This window comes from Epinephelus fuscoguttatus, linkage group LG13 (assembly GCF_011397635.1).
Source record: "Epinephelus fuscoguttatus linkage group LG13, E.fuscoguttatus.final_Chr_v1".
NCBI lineage: Eukaryota > Metazoa > Chordata > Actinopteri > Perciformes > Serranidae > Epinephelus > Epinephelus fuscoguttatus.
Window position 1 is genome coordinate 25,251,780 of NC_064764.1, and position 14,417 is coordinate 25,266,196.

The 14,417-nt window shown below is 39.9% G+C and overlaps 1 protein-coding gene across 2 annotated transcripts; it reads right to left on the bottom strand.

Moving 5' to 3' along the window:
- Window positions 1-296: 296 nt before the first annotated feature.
- slc5a3b (solute carrier family 5 member 3b) lies at window positions 297-10,589 on the bottom strand. 2 transcript variants are annotated; one of them, XM_049594079.1, is made up of 3 exons: window positions 10,257-10,589; window positions 7,678-7,742; window positions 297-4,639 (listed from the first exon to the last, which is right to left on the bottom strand). In XM_049594079.1, exon 3 carries the CDS (start codon window positions 4,377-4,379, stop codon window positions 2,250-2,252), a length of 2,130 nt encoding a protein of 709 aa, XP_049450036.1. In that variant the 5' UTR covers window positions 4,380-4,639; window positions 7,678-7,742; window positions 10,257-10,589; the 3' UTR covers window positions 297-2,249. The 2 variants fall into 2 exon arrangements, with proteins under 2 accessions (XP_049450036.1, XP_049450037.1); XM_049594080.1 differs by lacking the exon at window positions 7,678-7,742.
- Window positions 10,590-14,417: the final 3,828 nt, after the last annotated feature.

A 14,417-nucleotide genomic window follows, 5' to 3' on the forward strand; every position in this document is an offset into this window, starting at 1 on the left:
GTCTCAGGGCATATTAACTTTAGCTGTATCTATTGTTCACACTGAACTGAATGCAAATGGAATGAAGCTGTGCTTTCAGTCACACTTACAACTGCTTTTCTTAAGGTTAAATATGTATAATGGGCATCCACGTTTAAACTGGATGTTATTTTTGTACACTGGTCCCCTGAAAAAGAGATACTGATCTCAATGAGACTACCTGTTTAAATAAAAGATTAAAATTAAAAATTAAGAAATGCCCCTCCCTTATCTCCTCTGTCACATGATGAATAATGAGAACACATTTGTCATTTTGTCTCCACAGAAATTTTATTTCCAGTCTCTAAAAATAAAATCCATAAAAATAACAATGTATATTCTCTCTGAAAGAAAGAAAGATATTTAAAGCTCTTTCCCATACAGCAATCATCCATCGTCAATCCTCCATGTGTTATGCATCATTTATGCCTGACATTAATAAGGACTGGCCTGTCACATTATGACACTGGCGTTGTGGACTGAGGTCTTTCAACACTGTTGTAAAAATTCCGAAAAACACATAAAAGACAATTTTTTTTTAATTTAATTTTTTGTAGTCTGGAGGTCGGGGTGTTGAGATAATGATCAGTCCAGAAGGCCAGCAATTTTGAAACGTGAATGTGTACCCTGAAAATGTACTACATAACAAAAGCTGTTTTATCACATGGCTTTAAACAAACGTGGTAATCACTGCACGACATTTTCAGGACGTAAAACTGAATTCTTTGTTTTTTATTTTTATTTTTTTTCACTTTAGCATTGCACACTAAGACACATTTGGTAAGAGGTTTATAAAAGATGCACTTCAAACAAGATTAAATGCACCGCAGTGCCCTAAAGGTACATTGACACACAGTAGATACACAAGAGATAGCCTGCGATAGAAGACATGTATATTGTAGGTGATCCAATGAGCCCTGAATTGTAGGTTAACATAATGCAACAGACTCAACTTTTCAACAATGTGAAACATAAAATGAGATATGCATAAAACATAAATTGATACAGAATCATGAGCATTGGTACTTGTGGCTTATTGTTATGATACAACAGTAGTGCATAAAAAGTATATAGTATATTTTTATATATATATATATATATATATATATATAAAACATTTTCAAAAATAGTAGTACAGCTCCTGTTGTGTATGGGATTTAGACATTAGTGACAACAAATTGAATAGCCGATCAAAATAAACACGTACCATACTATATTACGTTTGGCTATTTCTTCTCTTCAGATGAAAAAAAAAATATATAAATAGAAAAAAAAAGTTAGCTTCTAATGTTGTGCTTCTTCTTTTTATTTCCTGTGCTGCAAAAAAAACATACATATTCTAAATGCCAGATATTTACACAATACCTCCAGTGGGCTGATTTTGATAACCGCCATAAACATAATGGTGATATGTAACAGCAGCAGAGAAGCAATGTCTCTTAGCACTTGATGTTAGATGTTGTTTAACAAATTTCACAATGGTCCCCTTATTAACAGAGAGTTAGATATCACCTCTACCTGTTCTCTCCAGCAAAATAAAATGGACATGTAATAGGTAATTTGCTAATAACCTTAAAATTACAGTCAAGGGCACAATAAAACTTAAATAGTAATCACATACTCAAAGTTCTGGTAAAATAATGAAGTAATAATAAAGTGTTCAGCGGCAGAAACTTGTACAAAACTGTCATGGACCATAACTGAAAATAGTGTTTGACTTATTACAAAAATATGTATGCTGCACCAGCAACTACGCCTACAGTCACTGTCAACAAAAATGGGGGGGAAGCTTAAATCACAGAATACAATTATTTTTCACAAAACAAAAAAAGACAAGTGCATATGTCAAATAAGGCAAATATTAAATTCACTAAGAGTACAACAACTCTACCACCCCAGTAAATATACTGAATGCAGGATTAACAACAGGCGCTGTACAAAATGAACACGCAAGTGCCAAATAAGCTTCATAGTCATTAAGGAGTATAACTGTTTTCATGTGGAGAAGCTTCAATCATTTAAAAAAATGATTAGAATAAGCTTTGACTCATGTTAGAGAGCTACAAAAGACAACTGTAAATATTACAGACAGAGCTTCTCAAATCGTTGAAAATTCAATTGTTTCTTTGTAACAGCCCCCCTCCCCCTTCACGCACACACACACACGCACATTACCTCCACCTTAATAAAAGCCCCCACATCAGTCCCTGTTAGTTCAGTGCAGAGTTCAACTACAATGAGAAATAAACAAACATTAAGATGCCCACAGAGCAGACGAACAGCAGACCCATGTTGAGGAGTATTTTAACTTTAGGGGGCTCGTACAGCATCTGTGCAATGATTTCATCCTCCTGCACTACTTTTTGCTGAGCACTCTGTGAGCTGTCCTTATATGCGCAAAACCAGTTCAGTAAACGCATACACCTGCTACTCTCCCCATTAACATGGCAGCTTTCCTCTTTGACCACCTCCATCCTTCCATTACTAAATCGTTCTGCAGGGGTGGTGGCAGGGGATGCTTCCGTACTAGGAGTTGCTGGGTCATGGTCAGTGGATGGGACCAGGAGTTTAACATCTGCCCCATCCAAACACCTCTCCATTCTGACGTCTCGGGGCAATTCTTTATGGAGACTTCCATCGCCATTACAACAGCTCTCTTCAGTCAGCCTGTACGTTTCCTTTGGGTCCTTTGTAGGAACCTTTTCAATGTTGCGGAGCCCCCAGAATGTGGTGGTGCGGACCTGCTCATCATCTGGTGGAGAGGTGCAGAGACTGACCACCACCGCCACCAACCCTGAAATCCAGAACAGCCCAGCGGCAAAATACATGTAGTGAATATTAACAATGAAGGAAGGTCTATCATCAGGCTGGTCACAGCGAGGCTGACGGTAGATAAAAGCTAGGATCAGTCGTAGGGTACCGAGTGTAAAACCTGTCATGCCGCCGCAAAATGCGCCTGTCTCATTACACCGTTTCCAGAACACACCCAACAGGAAGAGGGCAGCGATTGGTGGAGTGAGGTAGCCCGCAACTTCTTGGATGTAGAGGTATGTCTGTCCACCTTGCATTTCAATAATAACAGGGACCCAGGCAATGCTGATGACCACCATGAGCACAACAAACATGCGGCCCACAATCAGCAGCTCACGCTGAGATGCCTTCCTTCGAACATTTTTGTAGATGTCCAGTGTGAAGATGGTGCTGGCACTGTTGAAGATGGAGTCTAGATCACTCATCAGGGCAGCGATCATGACTGCCATCATCAGACCTCTGAGACCCACGGGCATCACTGCCATGACCAAACGAGGATAGGCAATGTTTGAGCAGCCAGCCTGAGAACCGCACACAGCCATGCAGTGTTCTGGCCCAATGCAGGCGATCTCATCCGCAAACATGATACGGGAAATCATTCCTGGAATGACTATTACAAACATGGGCAGGATCTTGAGAAATCCAGCCATGAGTGTAGAGCCCTTTGCGTGAGCGATGTTCTTTGCTGCTAGTACTCTCTGAACAATAACCTGATCTGCACACCAGTACCAGATAGATGCAGGGGTCTGGCCAAGAATGAAGCCTGGCCATGGGATGTCTTCGTCCAGGGGACCTCGAAGGATGCGTAGCGAGTTTGGTTTAGGCTCAATGCGGCAGGAATTGGAGTAGGTGAAGTTTCCAGTGGCCATTATAGCAGTAACATTGGGAACTGCCTGCATGTACTTAGCTCTGACACCCTCTAGCCCACCAACTTTGATTAGGCTGAGGATGGTTAAGGTTAGGGCTCCACCAATCATCAACACCGCCTGAAGTGCATCCGTGTACAGTACTGCCACCAATCCACCAGTGACAGTGAGCAGTGCAGTCATACTGATGAGCAGGACAATAGACACATAAAGGTTCCACCCCAGGGACTCCTGAATGAAGAGAGCTCCAGCATACAAGTCCACAGACAGCTTGGTAAAAATGTAAAGTAATACAGACAAGAGAGCAAAGTAAACCTTTAGCCTGTTGCCACCGTAGCGTTTCGACAGGTACTCCGGCATCGTGTACACTCCCGAGTGTATATACACGGGAATAAACACCCAGCCAAGCAGCTGCAGAAGTAGAAGTGCATTAAATTCCCAAGCTCCAACAGCAAAACCACTCGCTGCTCCTGACCCAGCAAGGCCTATGAAATGTTCACTGCCAATGTTGCTGACGAAGAGTGATGCGCCTATCACAATCCACGTCATGGAGCGGCCAGCCAGGAAGTAGCCTCTCACAGTGCTGCGATTGGCTTTCCACATGGCAAAAAAACCAATGGCTAGCACCAGGACAAAATACAGTGCTACCACCACTATGTCCGCTGCTTCCATTCCAGGACCCATTTTCACAGATAACTCGAAAAAATCTCCTGGAAATAAACCTCACAGCTATACAAATCCTTACGAATAGTTACTTATCAAAAAGGGAACAATGGAAAAGCTCTGCTTTGGTTTGCTGTCTGGATGGAAGCTGTAGTATCCACCGTCAGGTCAAATTCACTAGGTGTGCTTCGGAGTGGTTTATCCACCGGCACTGAGGTCGTTCTAGATTTAAAGGAGGATGTTGTAGGCCTCTGGTCTAGAAAAGCCTAGAGTTAACATTCCTGCAAGACAGCAGAGAAAGCAAAGAAAAACATCTCATTAGAGCCTTGATTTAAGAGGGAAAAACACCCAACACACACGCCTGAAAGTTTACAACAGCCTCTCTGAAATCAGGACAGAAAAACAAACTGTTTAGTTTACATAAAAGAAATGAAAGAAATGGTAAAAACTGGCATAGTGCCCTATAAAGCACATGAAGTGTGCATTTTTGTTCCAGCACCTCTCCTTGGATTTAGCTGGCCTATTACTTCCCTCCTTAATCTTAATAACACAAAGATCTCAAGCCTCTAAGAACTTCAAAGGAAACTTAATAACATTATATAAGAAATCAAGAGAAGTCAAGAAGGGACAAAAACACGTAGCCAAAGACTATGAAGTTCCTACACTACCTAATATGTGGCCTGACTAATATCATCTTCAAAATCTTGCATTTCTTTAAGGTAACAAACATGCCTACACATAGGAAGTCTGTAGTATTTTTGGAAAAGGCAGCTAAAATTGTGGAATTCTATTTCATGGTTAAAGCCATGACTAAAGATGGAGTAAGAGGGACGCAATGGGACATCGCCTAAAAACAAAAAATAGAACAGATTCAAAATGTCATCCTCTAATTTAAGTATACCACATCTTAATCTATGCACACACACCTACATGTGTAACACTGTTGTAACCAAATCCAAACCTAAACTCTAGCCTAGAAGTGGAAAAAAAACAACCTAAACCCTAGCCTAGAACTGAAAAACAACCTAAACCCTAGCCTAGAACTGAAAAAATCCTAAATCCAAGCCTAGAACTGAAAAACAACCTAAACCCTAGCCTAGAACTGAAAAAACTAAACCCAAGCCTAGAACTGGAAAAACTAAACCCTAGTCTAGAACTGAAAAAAACTAAACCCTTGCCTAGAACTGGAAAAACAACCTAAACCCTAGCCTAGAATTGAAAAAACAACCTAAACTCTTAGCCTAGAACTGAAACAAGAACCTAAACCTGAACCTAGAAGTGAAAAAAATCCTAAACCCTAGCCTAGAACTTAAAAAACACCCTCAACCCTAAACTAGAAGTAGAAAAAAACAACCTAAACCCCAGCTTAGAAGTGGAAAACACAACCTAAAGCCCCTGCTTAGAATTGAAAAAACTACCTCAACCCTAGCCTAGAACTTAAAAAAAACCACCCTCAACCCTAGCCTAGAAGTAGAAAAAAAACAAACAAACTAAAGCCCAGCTTAGAATTGAAAAAACACCCTCAATCCTAGCCTAGAACTTAAAAAAAACAATCTCAACCCTAGCCTAGAAGTGGAAAACAACCTAGTCCCCAGTTTAGAATTGGAAAAAAACAATCTAAACCCTAGCCTGGAACTGGAAAAAACAACCTAAACCTTAGCCTAGAAGTATAAAAAACTACCTAAACCCTAACCTAGAACTTACAAAACACCCTCAACCCTAGCCTAGAAGTGGACAACAACCTAATCCCCAGCTTAGAATTGAAAAAACAACCTAAACCCAAGCCTAGAACTGAAAAAACTAAACCCAAGCCTAGAACTGAAAAAAACCTAAACCCTAGCCTAGAACTGAAACAAGAACCTAAACCCGAGCCTAGAAGTGGAAAAAAAATCCTAAACCCTAGCCTAGAACTTAAAAAACACCCTCAACCCTAAACTAGAAGTAGAAAAAAACCCCCTAAACCCCAGCTTAGAAGTGGAAAACACAACCTAAAGCCCAGCTTAGAATTGAAAAAACACCCTCAACCCTAGCCTAGAAGTGGACAACAACCTAATCCCCAGCTTAGAATTGAAAAAACAACCTAAACCCAAGCCTAGAACTGAAAAAACTAAACCCAAGCCTAGAACTGAAAAAAACCTAAACCCTAGCCTAGAATTGAAAAAACAACCTAAACCCGTATCCTAGAACTGAAACAAGAACCTAAACCCGAGCCTAGAACTTAAAAAACACCCTCAACCCTAAACTAGAAGTAGAAAAAAAACCCCTAAACCCCAGCTTAGAAGTGGAAAACACAACCTAAAGCCCAGCTTAGAATTGAAAAAACACCCTCAATCCTAGCCTAGAACTTAAAAAAAACACCCTCAACCCTAGTCTAGAAGTGGGAAAAAAAACCTAAACCCCAGCTTAGAATTGAAAAATCAACGTAAATCCAAGCCTAGAACTGTGAGAAAAAAAACAACCTAAACCCTAGCCTAGAAGTAGAAAAAAAAAAACAACCTAAACGCCAGCTTAGAACTGAAAAAACTACCTAAACCCTAACCTAGAACTTGAAAAACACCTTCAACTCTAGCCTAGAACTTTAAAAACACCCTCAACCCTAGCCTAGAAGTGGAAAAAACCTAAACTCCAGCTTGGAATTGGAAAAAAACAATCTAAACCCTAGCCTAGAACTGGAAAAAACAACCTAAACCCTAGCCTAGAAGTATTAAAAAACAACCTAAAACTCATCTTAGAACTGAAAAAAATCCTAAACCCTAGCCTAGAATTTAAAAAGCACTCTCAACCCTTGCCTAGAAGTGGAAAAAACAACCTAAACCCTAGCCTAGAAGTATTAAAAAACAACCTAAACCCTAACCTAGAAGTATTAAAAAACAACCTAAAACTCAGCTTAGAACTGAAAAAAATCCTAAACCCTAGCCTAGAATTTAAAAAGCACTCTCAACCCTTGCCTAGAAGTGGAAAAAACAACCTAAACCCAAGCCTAGCAGTAGCTTCCTCAGCTTAGAAGTGAAACCACAGACTTAAATTTTGTTAATCTGCATATCCTAATTCAACAGATTCATAGATGTAATGACAGTGAGGTGTTTCAAATTGAATCCACATGTCAGCAAAAAGTAATATGCATGATGATGCTTGAGCACATCTGTTTTGTGTCAACCTGGCAAACACATACTCGTACAATTTTGGATTTGTCTGGCTTCTCTTGAGCTTTCAGCCTTCCATGCATGGTAGAAAATAACCCCACACGTTTGTGTCCACAACCAGGCTTTATGCATAACCATCCCTCTCAATAAAAGAAGTCTTTGTTTTTCATTTTTACCATCTCATCATCATCAAGGGTTGCACTCCATGTGTTCACCATACACTGTCCAGGAGACTCTGGCTCTGAAATACAGTAATGCCATTAAACAGATTTATATACTTTAATTTGCAAAGTTATATAATGATGGATTCAAACATCATCACTGCCATTCTATTTAAGTGCCTCTTTATAGAGCCACCCAGGCTACTGCCAGAATATCAAAATGTATGGTGCTGCCAGTGCCACTAACTTTAGCCCAGGCTGATACCTATAATTGGGTTAAACAAAAATAGCAAGTGCAATTTTTATATACTTCCCCTCTCTGCAACAACTTACTGACTCAAGCAAAGCCAACAACTATGTTCTATCACTAGTGATGAAACCTGAGTTCTGCTAAACATTCAAAAGCAAAGAGAGATGCCGAGTCAAACGGGCTGTGACATGCATGTATTCCACAGAAGTTATTCAACTAAATGTTTCCACAGCTGAGTCCAATGCAATGTGTATTTTAAAGTTCCGCTCCAAGCACTGATCAAACCCTTAAACACTCATCTCTCTCATCTTATCACAACAAAAGAAATCCTCTCACAGGCTTGGAAATTTCCTTTTTATTTCGTTCACCTGCCACTTTGGCTGGTAAATTCCAAAATGTACCAGTCACTCAACAGATTACCAACTGTTTTTCGCTGGTGTGGGAAACAAACTGGCAGCCACATGCATATTTTACCAGCATTTGGGTGGTGTCTGGTGCTAAATTCCACCACGGCTTCATACCTTGAAATGGCTTCGATGTTACCCTACACCTTTGCGTCATTTAGTATGAATGGATGTATGAATATGCAAATTGATTCCCACCTCTATCTCCACCCACCCCTCAGTCACTTGAGCAAACCTGCTGACCTTCAAACTCTGCTCATCGCTCTCTAAAATTTTACAAACTGGTAATAGATAGCATGTGCATCATCAGTGCATCATGGGCACCATGAATGCCACCCATGGTTTTAAGAAATACAGACAACCCAGAGTGTTTTTTCCGTAGTGTGCAGCTATGATAGATTCAACCTTTCTCCAGTGCTGGCACAAACAAGGTGTGAGAATAGGTCTGGCTGTGTGATACTAACTAATAAGTGACACCTACAAATTGGATCAAACTGATGTGAATTAAACAGTGACAGCACTTCTAAACACTAAAAGAGAACTATTTTCAAAACCCATACATCGTATTTCTGTGGTCTAAGACAGTCCAAAAATTTTAATTAAAATGAACTTCTCTCTCCCACATCTAAAAGCTGAAGTGCTAAATCTCAAATTTGTGATGTCATAGGGTATAAATGACATACATAAACTGGAAAAGATGACACAGAGAGCACCTAGGGAAATGTTCTGAGTATTTTCTGTTTTAAAAACTGAGAACACTACACAGAATAAAGTTCATTTGGGTTTGAAGAACAGTGTGGGTCCACAAATTCAGGTTTCCATTCCCTGTCTATGGAGCAGCTCCAGACTATACTTGACGACATCATAAGTTTGAGACTTACTTTTCTGGTTTCTGGCTTTGAGAGAGAGTTGCTCATGTTTACAATTATTGATTAGACTTTTCTCAGCCTTGTAAATAACATATTGGAATTCTTAATTTAAGTGGTGTTCCCCTTTAAAGCTCATTTAAGTCTAGCAAACCTTCTCCAGCATGAAACCACAAACAGATGAAGTTGACTAATTAACCTGAATTAACACAGTAATAACGCCTCAAGTAACAGAAACTACTAGAAACCTAGTTAAGAAATCTGATTACACAGGTCTAACATCTTATCAGCTTCGGAGCTGTAATCTGAAACAATCTAGAAACCACTGCCCACACAAGTAAATACAAACTTCCCCAAACAATTAAAGCCAAACTAATGGTGTTTGCACAGCTGGAATAAATTTCAAATGAATCCTACTCTTGCACAGATCCACATGGCTCAAATGGAGACACTGAATGCTTACCCCTCTTTGCTTCCAATAACAATAATGAACACAATATTAAACCCAGGCTGACGCCATGATAAAAATAGGGGGCATAATAAATGAATGGTGCACTGAACAATGCAGCTTTAATTAATGGCCAAGTGTGGCTGACAGCCTGGGACCACCTCTGTGAATACAAAGCAGAGGTGTCACCGGTCCACGGTCAGGATGTGGTGCACAGATGCACCTATGAGGCGTGTGGAAATTTCTAGAACAGTCACTCTGGCTGCAAAGCGCTGCGCATCTTCAAGGAGCTTGTACTCATTATTATCTCTCTAACATGCACTGGAGGATCCATATTAAAACATGCACCACAGCAGGAAAGTCTGGCAAAAGGTATAACGTTACTAAAGTATTTGAAGTATTTCTTCCTGGCTGACGTCAACAGTAACTGTCAGCTAAGACATTTGACACAGATAATCAATGGGACATCAACTGTCATAACCGAAAACACAGCTGCACGAGCCTAACACTGACATAAAATCATGTACTTTCAATGAAGGCAAAGCCACTGAAGTGCACAGGTAGTCCACACACACAAAGACTCAATGGCTTCATTGTTTAAACACACATAAACACTAAAGAAATACCTTATAGGCTAGTGTTAGCATTACAGCTAATGATGCTAAAGCGGCATTCAGGGCAGCAGGGAGATGTGAATGATAAAAAGAGATGACTCCTTCCTGAAGAACACCCGCAGGATAGGTGCGTCCCCGTAGCCACAACCGTGCACCTCCGTCAGGGTGTTGTTTTGAGGTCAGCAGCCCGGTTTCTCGTCCGTGCTTTTCCGCTATACATCAGCCGTGATGCCCGCCAGACAATGCTGCCTGTCCTCCTTATAACGCACCCGTTCAATCCAGTCCACGCCCCACATCACACGTGTAACACACCCGTGAGCTGTTCGGAGGCAAAAACCACAACTGGAAATGACTCCGGCTAAGTACTCTTGTATTAACCTACTCTATATGTTTATATAAACTTAATAATAAGGACACAATTTATGTTTTATTGTCACTCAAAATGGGAAGCCTCCAGTCAGTGAACACACCCCCCTCCAACAGCTTCTTATAATTGCGGAAGAGAGTTTACCACACAGTTCCCCACTTAAATAACCATGAAATTACACTTAGAAATTGTGCCAAACTAATACGAAGCCTTTATAAACATTGCAATGCTTTACTGCAAATTAAGACATGTAAATATGTGTATATCTGCACCACAGTTTACAGTATCAAACATTGCCTTATCATTTCAGCAATCTTCTCCAGCAGATAACCACAAACAGATATAAAGTTGACTAATTAACCTGAAATAAAGCTGTATTGTGTCATGGAAACAACCAGAAACCCTGCCCTGCTCTATCTGATCACACAAGTCTTAACTTCTAATCTGATTTTAGGGTTACAACCTGAAACAATCTAGAAACTGTTGCTTCTTTTTACTTTTTATTTCATATTTTCAGACATTTTTTTCCTGCAACCTCCCCTAAAATGGAATTTCATCTCGTATGCCAATATTATTGCCCATAAGAGACACAAGTATGCAGACTTATCTTTTGCAAGCACACATGTTTTCATTTTTCAAGTGACCTGGCACAGATGAGGCTATTCATTGGAAAGCATCAGGCAAGTGATCAAGAGGAAATGGTTGTCATTTTAGAGCAATGGGGGGGAAACGCACTGTTCATAGCCTACCACCATTACCACCTAATATATGGGAGCTATTGTTCAATCAGGGGTAAGCCATATTATAATTTAGTCTATGAAAAATAAGTGGTCTATTAAATATATGAAAGAGGGAAGCAATGGACGTCAGTAGTTCTTATCAGACAGCAACACTTCATTGCAGAGTGGGCAGCTGAAAAAAAGATTTAGATAAAAAATGAATGTGTACGTGGGATGACGGTGAGTGGCTCCACATTTGGAACCCGATCAAATATTTCAGTTTACTAACGTGTGCATCTGTGACAAAATGTTGCACAATTTTTCTGCTATACACGCTTGAACATGTAAGATATGGCACCATTTACTGGATGCACTTCATTCTAACATGAAAGCCCTCCAGTAAATGTGATCCTGTGTGTGCCAATCTGATAGACCTGCACTGACACCTTTAAAAATATCACAATCACTTCTAGTAGTAGCAACAGTAGCCACTACTACTACTACTACTAATAAAAAAATATGGCATGATTTAAAATGACACACAAAAACATGCCACACCATAAACAGCAACACAATTGTAATAAACATAATTTTTTATAATCACATCCATATCAAAACAATCATCATAGTAACTGTCAGTCTCAGCGGTCACATACATGGTTGACTTCCAACAAAACATCCTGCAAAACAGACACAGCTATGCATACTACAGGGGGAGGGAAAGAGAGTAAATTTCCACTCACTCCTCTAGACAATATTTTGGAAAATTCCATTTCGTGAAAAACTCCATTTCCCAGGAAACCTTGCGCGTCTGTGTGACGTGTCTGTCGAGCGACAGCGGGTCAGGCGAGGAGAAATGGCTGCGCCTGAGCTGGGAGAATGAATGAATTCATTGTTTGTGTTGCATCGCTTTGCATTTCTCCTTTTTGTTTCTCGGAATTTCGTTTTGTATTATTTTTAAGGATTATCGTGCCTCCAAATGCGTTTATTTTTGAAAAAAAAAAATACACTCGTTCATTAACGCTTCTTCATAAACAGCCGACACATGAACCACCGATGTGTCATCCACACCACTATACAGGCTATTGACCCTATATGAAAAAATAAATTAATCAGCCTATAATATATCGGGAGGTATTCAACAATAAGATATGAAGAACAGCATAAACATGTAAGCAGGTACATTAAAGTAGGCTATAACCTGAACATTACAGGGTGTCCACAGGTCCTTAGAAAGTCTTTGGTCTTAAGTGTTACAGTGAGGCCTTAAAAGTCATTAAATAGTCTTTGTATTTATGAAAACGAGTAAAGCCTTTCTATGTGAAAGTCCACATATCTGATGTAACAAATCTTTAAAAACTATAATACTGTAATTTTACTTCATGCTTGCACTTACCTGTTGGCAAAATGTTGACTGACTTAACTCACTCTAATAACCATATTCCTACATAACTCTTACCTCTGCACAAGACCACATATAAACTACTTAGCTGCAATGCTTACCAGCGATGCTTGTCCAAAAAATTTGGTTAAAAGGTGTCTTGAATGGGTCTTAAAAAGCATTATATTTAACTGTCTGATACCTGGAGACACCCTGCAATAACATAAAGCCGACTTATATTCATAAATAATATATTGTCTATAAAAGCCCAACAATGTGAGTGTATCCTGCACTCGACCTTTTTGACTCAACGTTTGTCACAAATCAGGGTATAAGCTAATAACAGTGGCAAACAAAAAAGTATAAATACATTTTTTTATTATGTGAATTAGGACAGTTTTGTGTTTGGTAGGCTGTGGTATAATCCTCTACATGATATTATTCTGTGATAATCACCAAAGCATTCATTCTTTAAGCTTCATATTCATTAAAAATCCAGAAATCACATATGTCACAATACAAAAATAAATGAAACAGGAATATGCTATGGATACAGGTATACAGGGTATGCCCACTTTTTTCTGACCATTTACAGCAGGGGTGTCCAACATACGACCTGGGGGCCAGAACCTGACCCAAAAAGATGCAGAAAAATTGGTCCTCGCTTTTGTTACCTCTAGGCTGGATTACTGTAACTCTCTATTATCAGGTAGCTCTAGTAAGTCCTTAAAAACTCTCCAGAATGCAGCAGCATGTGTACTAACAGGAACTAAAAAATAAGATCTTATTTCTCCTGTTTCAGCTTCTTTGCACTGGCTCCCTGTAAAATCCAGAATTGAGCCCTGAATGGTCAAGCTCTGTCATATCTTAGAGAGCTCATAGTGCCATATTATCCCACCAGAACACTGCCCTCTGAGAATGCAGGGTTACTCGTGGTCCCTCAAGTCTCCCAAAGTAGATCAGGAGCCAGAGCCTTCAGCTATCAGGCTCCTCTCCTGTGGAATCATCTTCCTGTTGCGGTCCAGGAGGCAGACACCGTCTCCACATTTAAGACTAGACTTAAGACTTTCCTCTTTGATAAAGCTTATAGTTAGGACTGGCTCAGACTCGGCTTGTACCAGCCCCTAGTTAGGCTGTCTTAGGCCTAGTCTACCAGGGGACCCCCTATAATACACCGGCCACCTTCTCTCTCTCTCTCTCTCTCTCTCTCTCGTGTCCTGTTACTGCATCTTGCTAACTCGGCTGTACTGCATGTCACTAACTTGGCTTCTTCTCCGGAGCCTTTGTGCTCCACTGTCTCTCAGGTTAACTTATATTGCAGCGGTGCCTGGATAGTGTGACGTGTGTGGTTGTGCTGCTGCCGTGGTCCTGCCAGATGCCTTCTGCTACTGCTGTCATCATTAGTCACACTTCTACTGTTACTATACATATGATTATTGTCACATATGTACACTGTCAAATATTAATATATACTTTCAACATATTGTACCACAACAGCTAGAATTATAATTATAATATTGTTACTTTCATTAATGTTGTTGTAAGCTACTGTCATTACTGTCTGTCCTGCATCTCTCTCTCTCTCTCTCTCTCTCTCTCTCTCTCTTTCTGTCTCATTGTGACATACGGATTACTGTTAATTTATCATGTTGATCTGTTTTGTACGACATCTATTGCATGTCTGTCCATCCTGGAAGAGGGATCCC

Excerpts from the sequence above, each read along its gene's own strand:
- slc5a3b (XM_049594080.1), bottom strand. The coding sequence starts at position 4,379 with ATGGGTCCTGGAATGGAAGCAGCGGACATAGTGGTGGTAGCACTGTAT.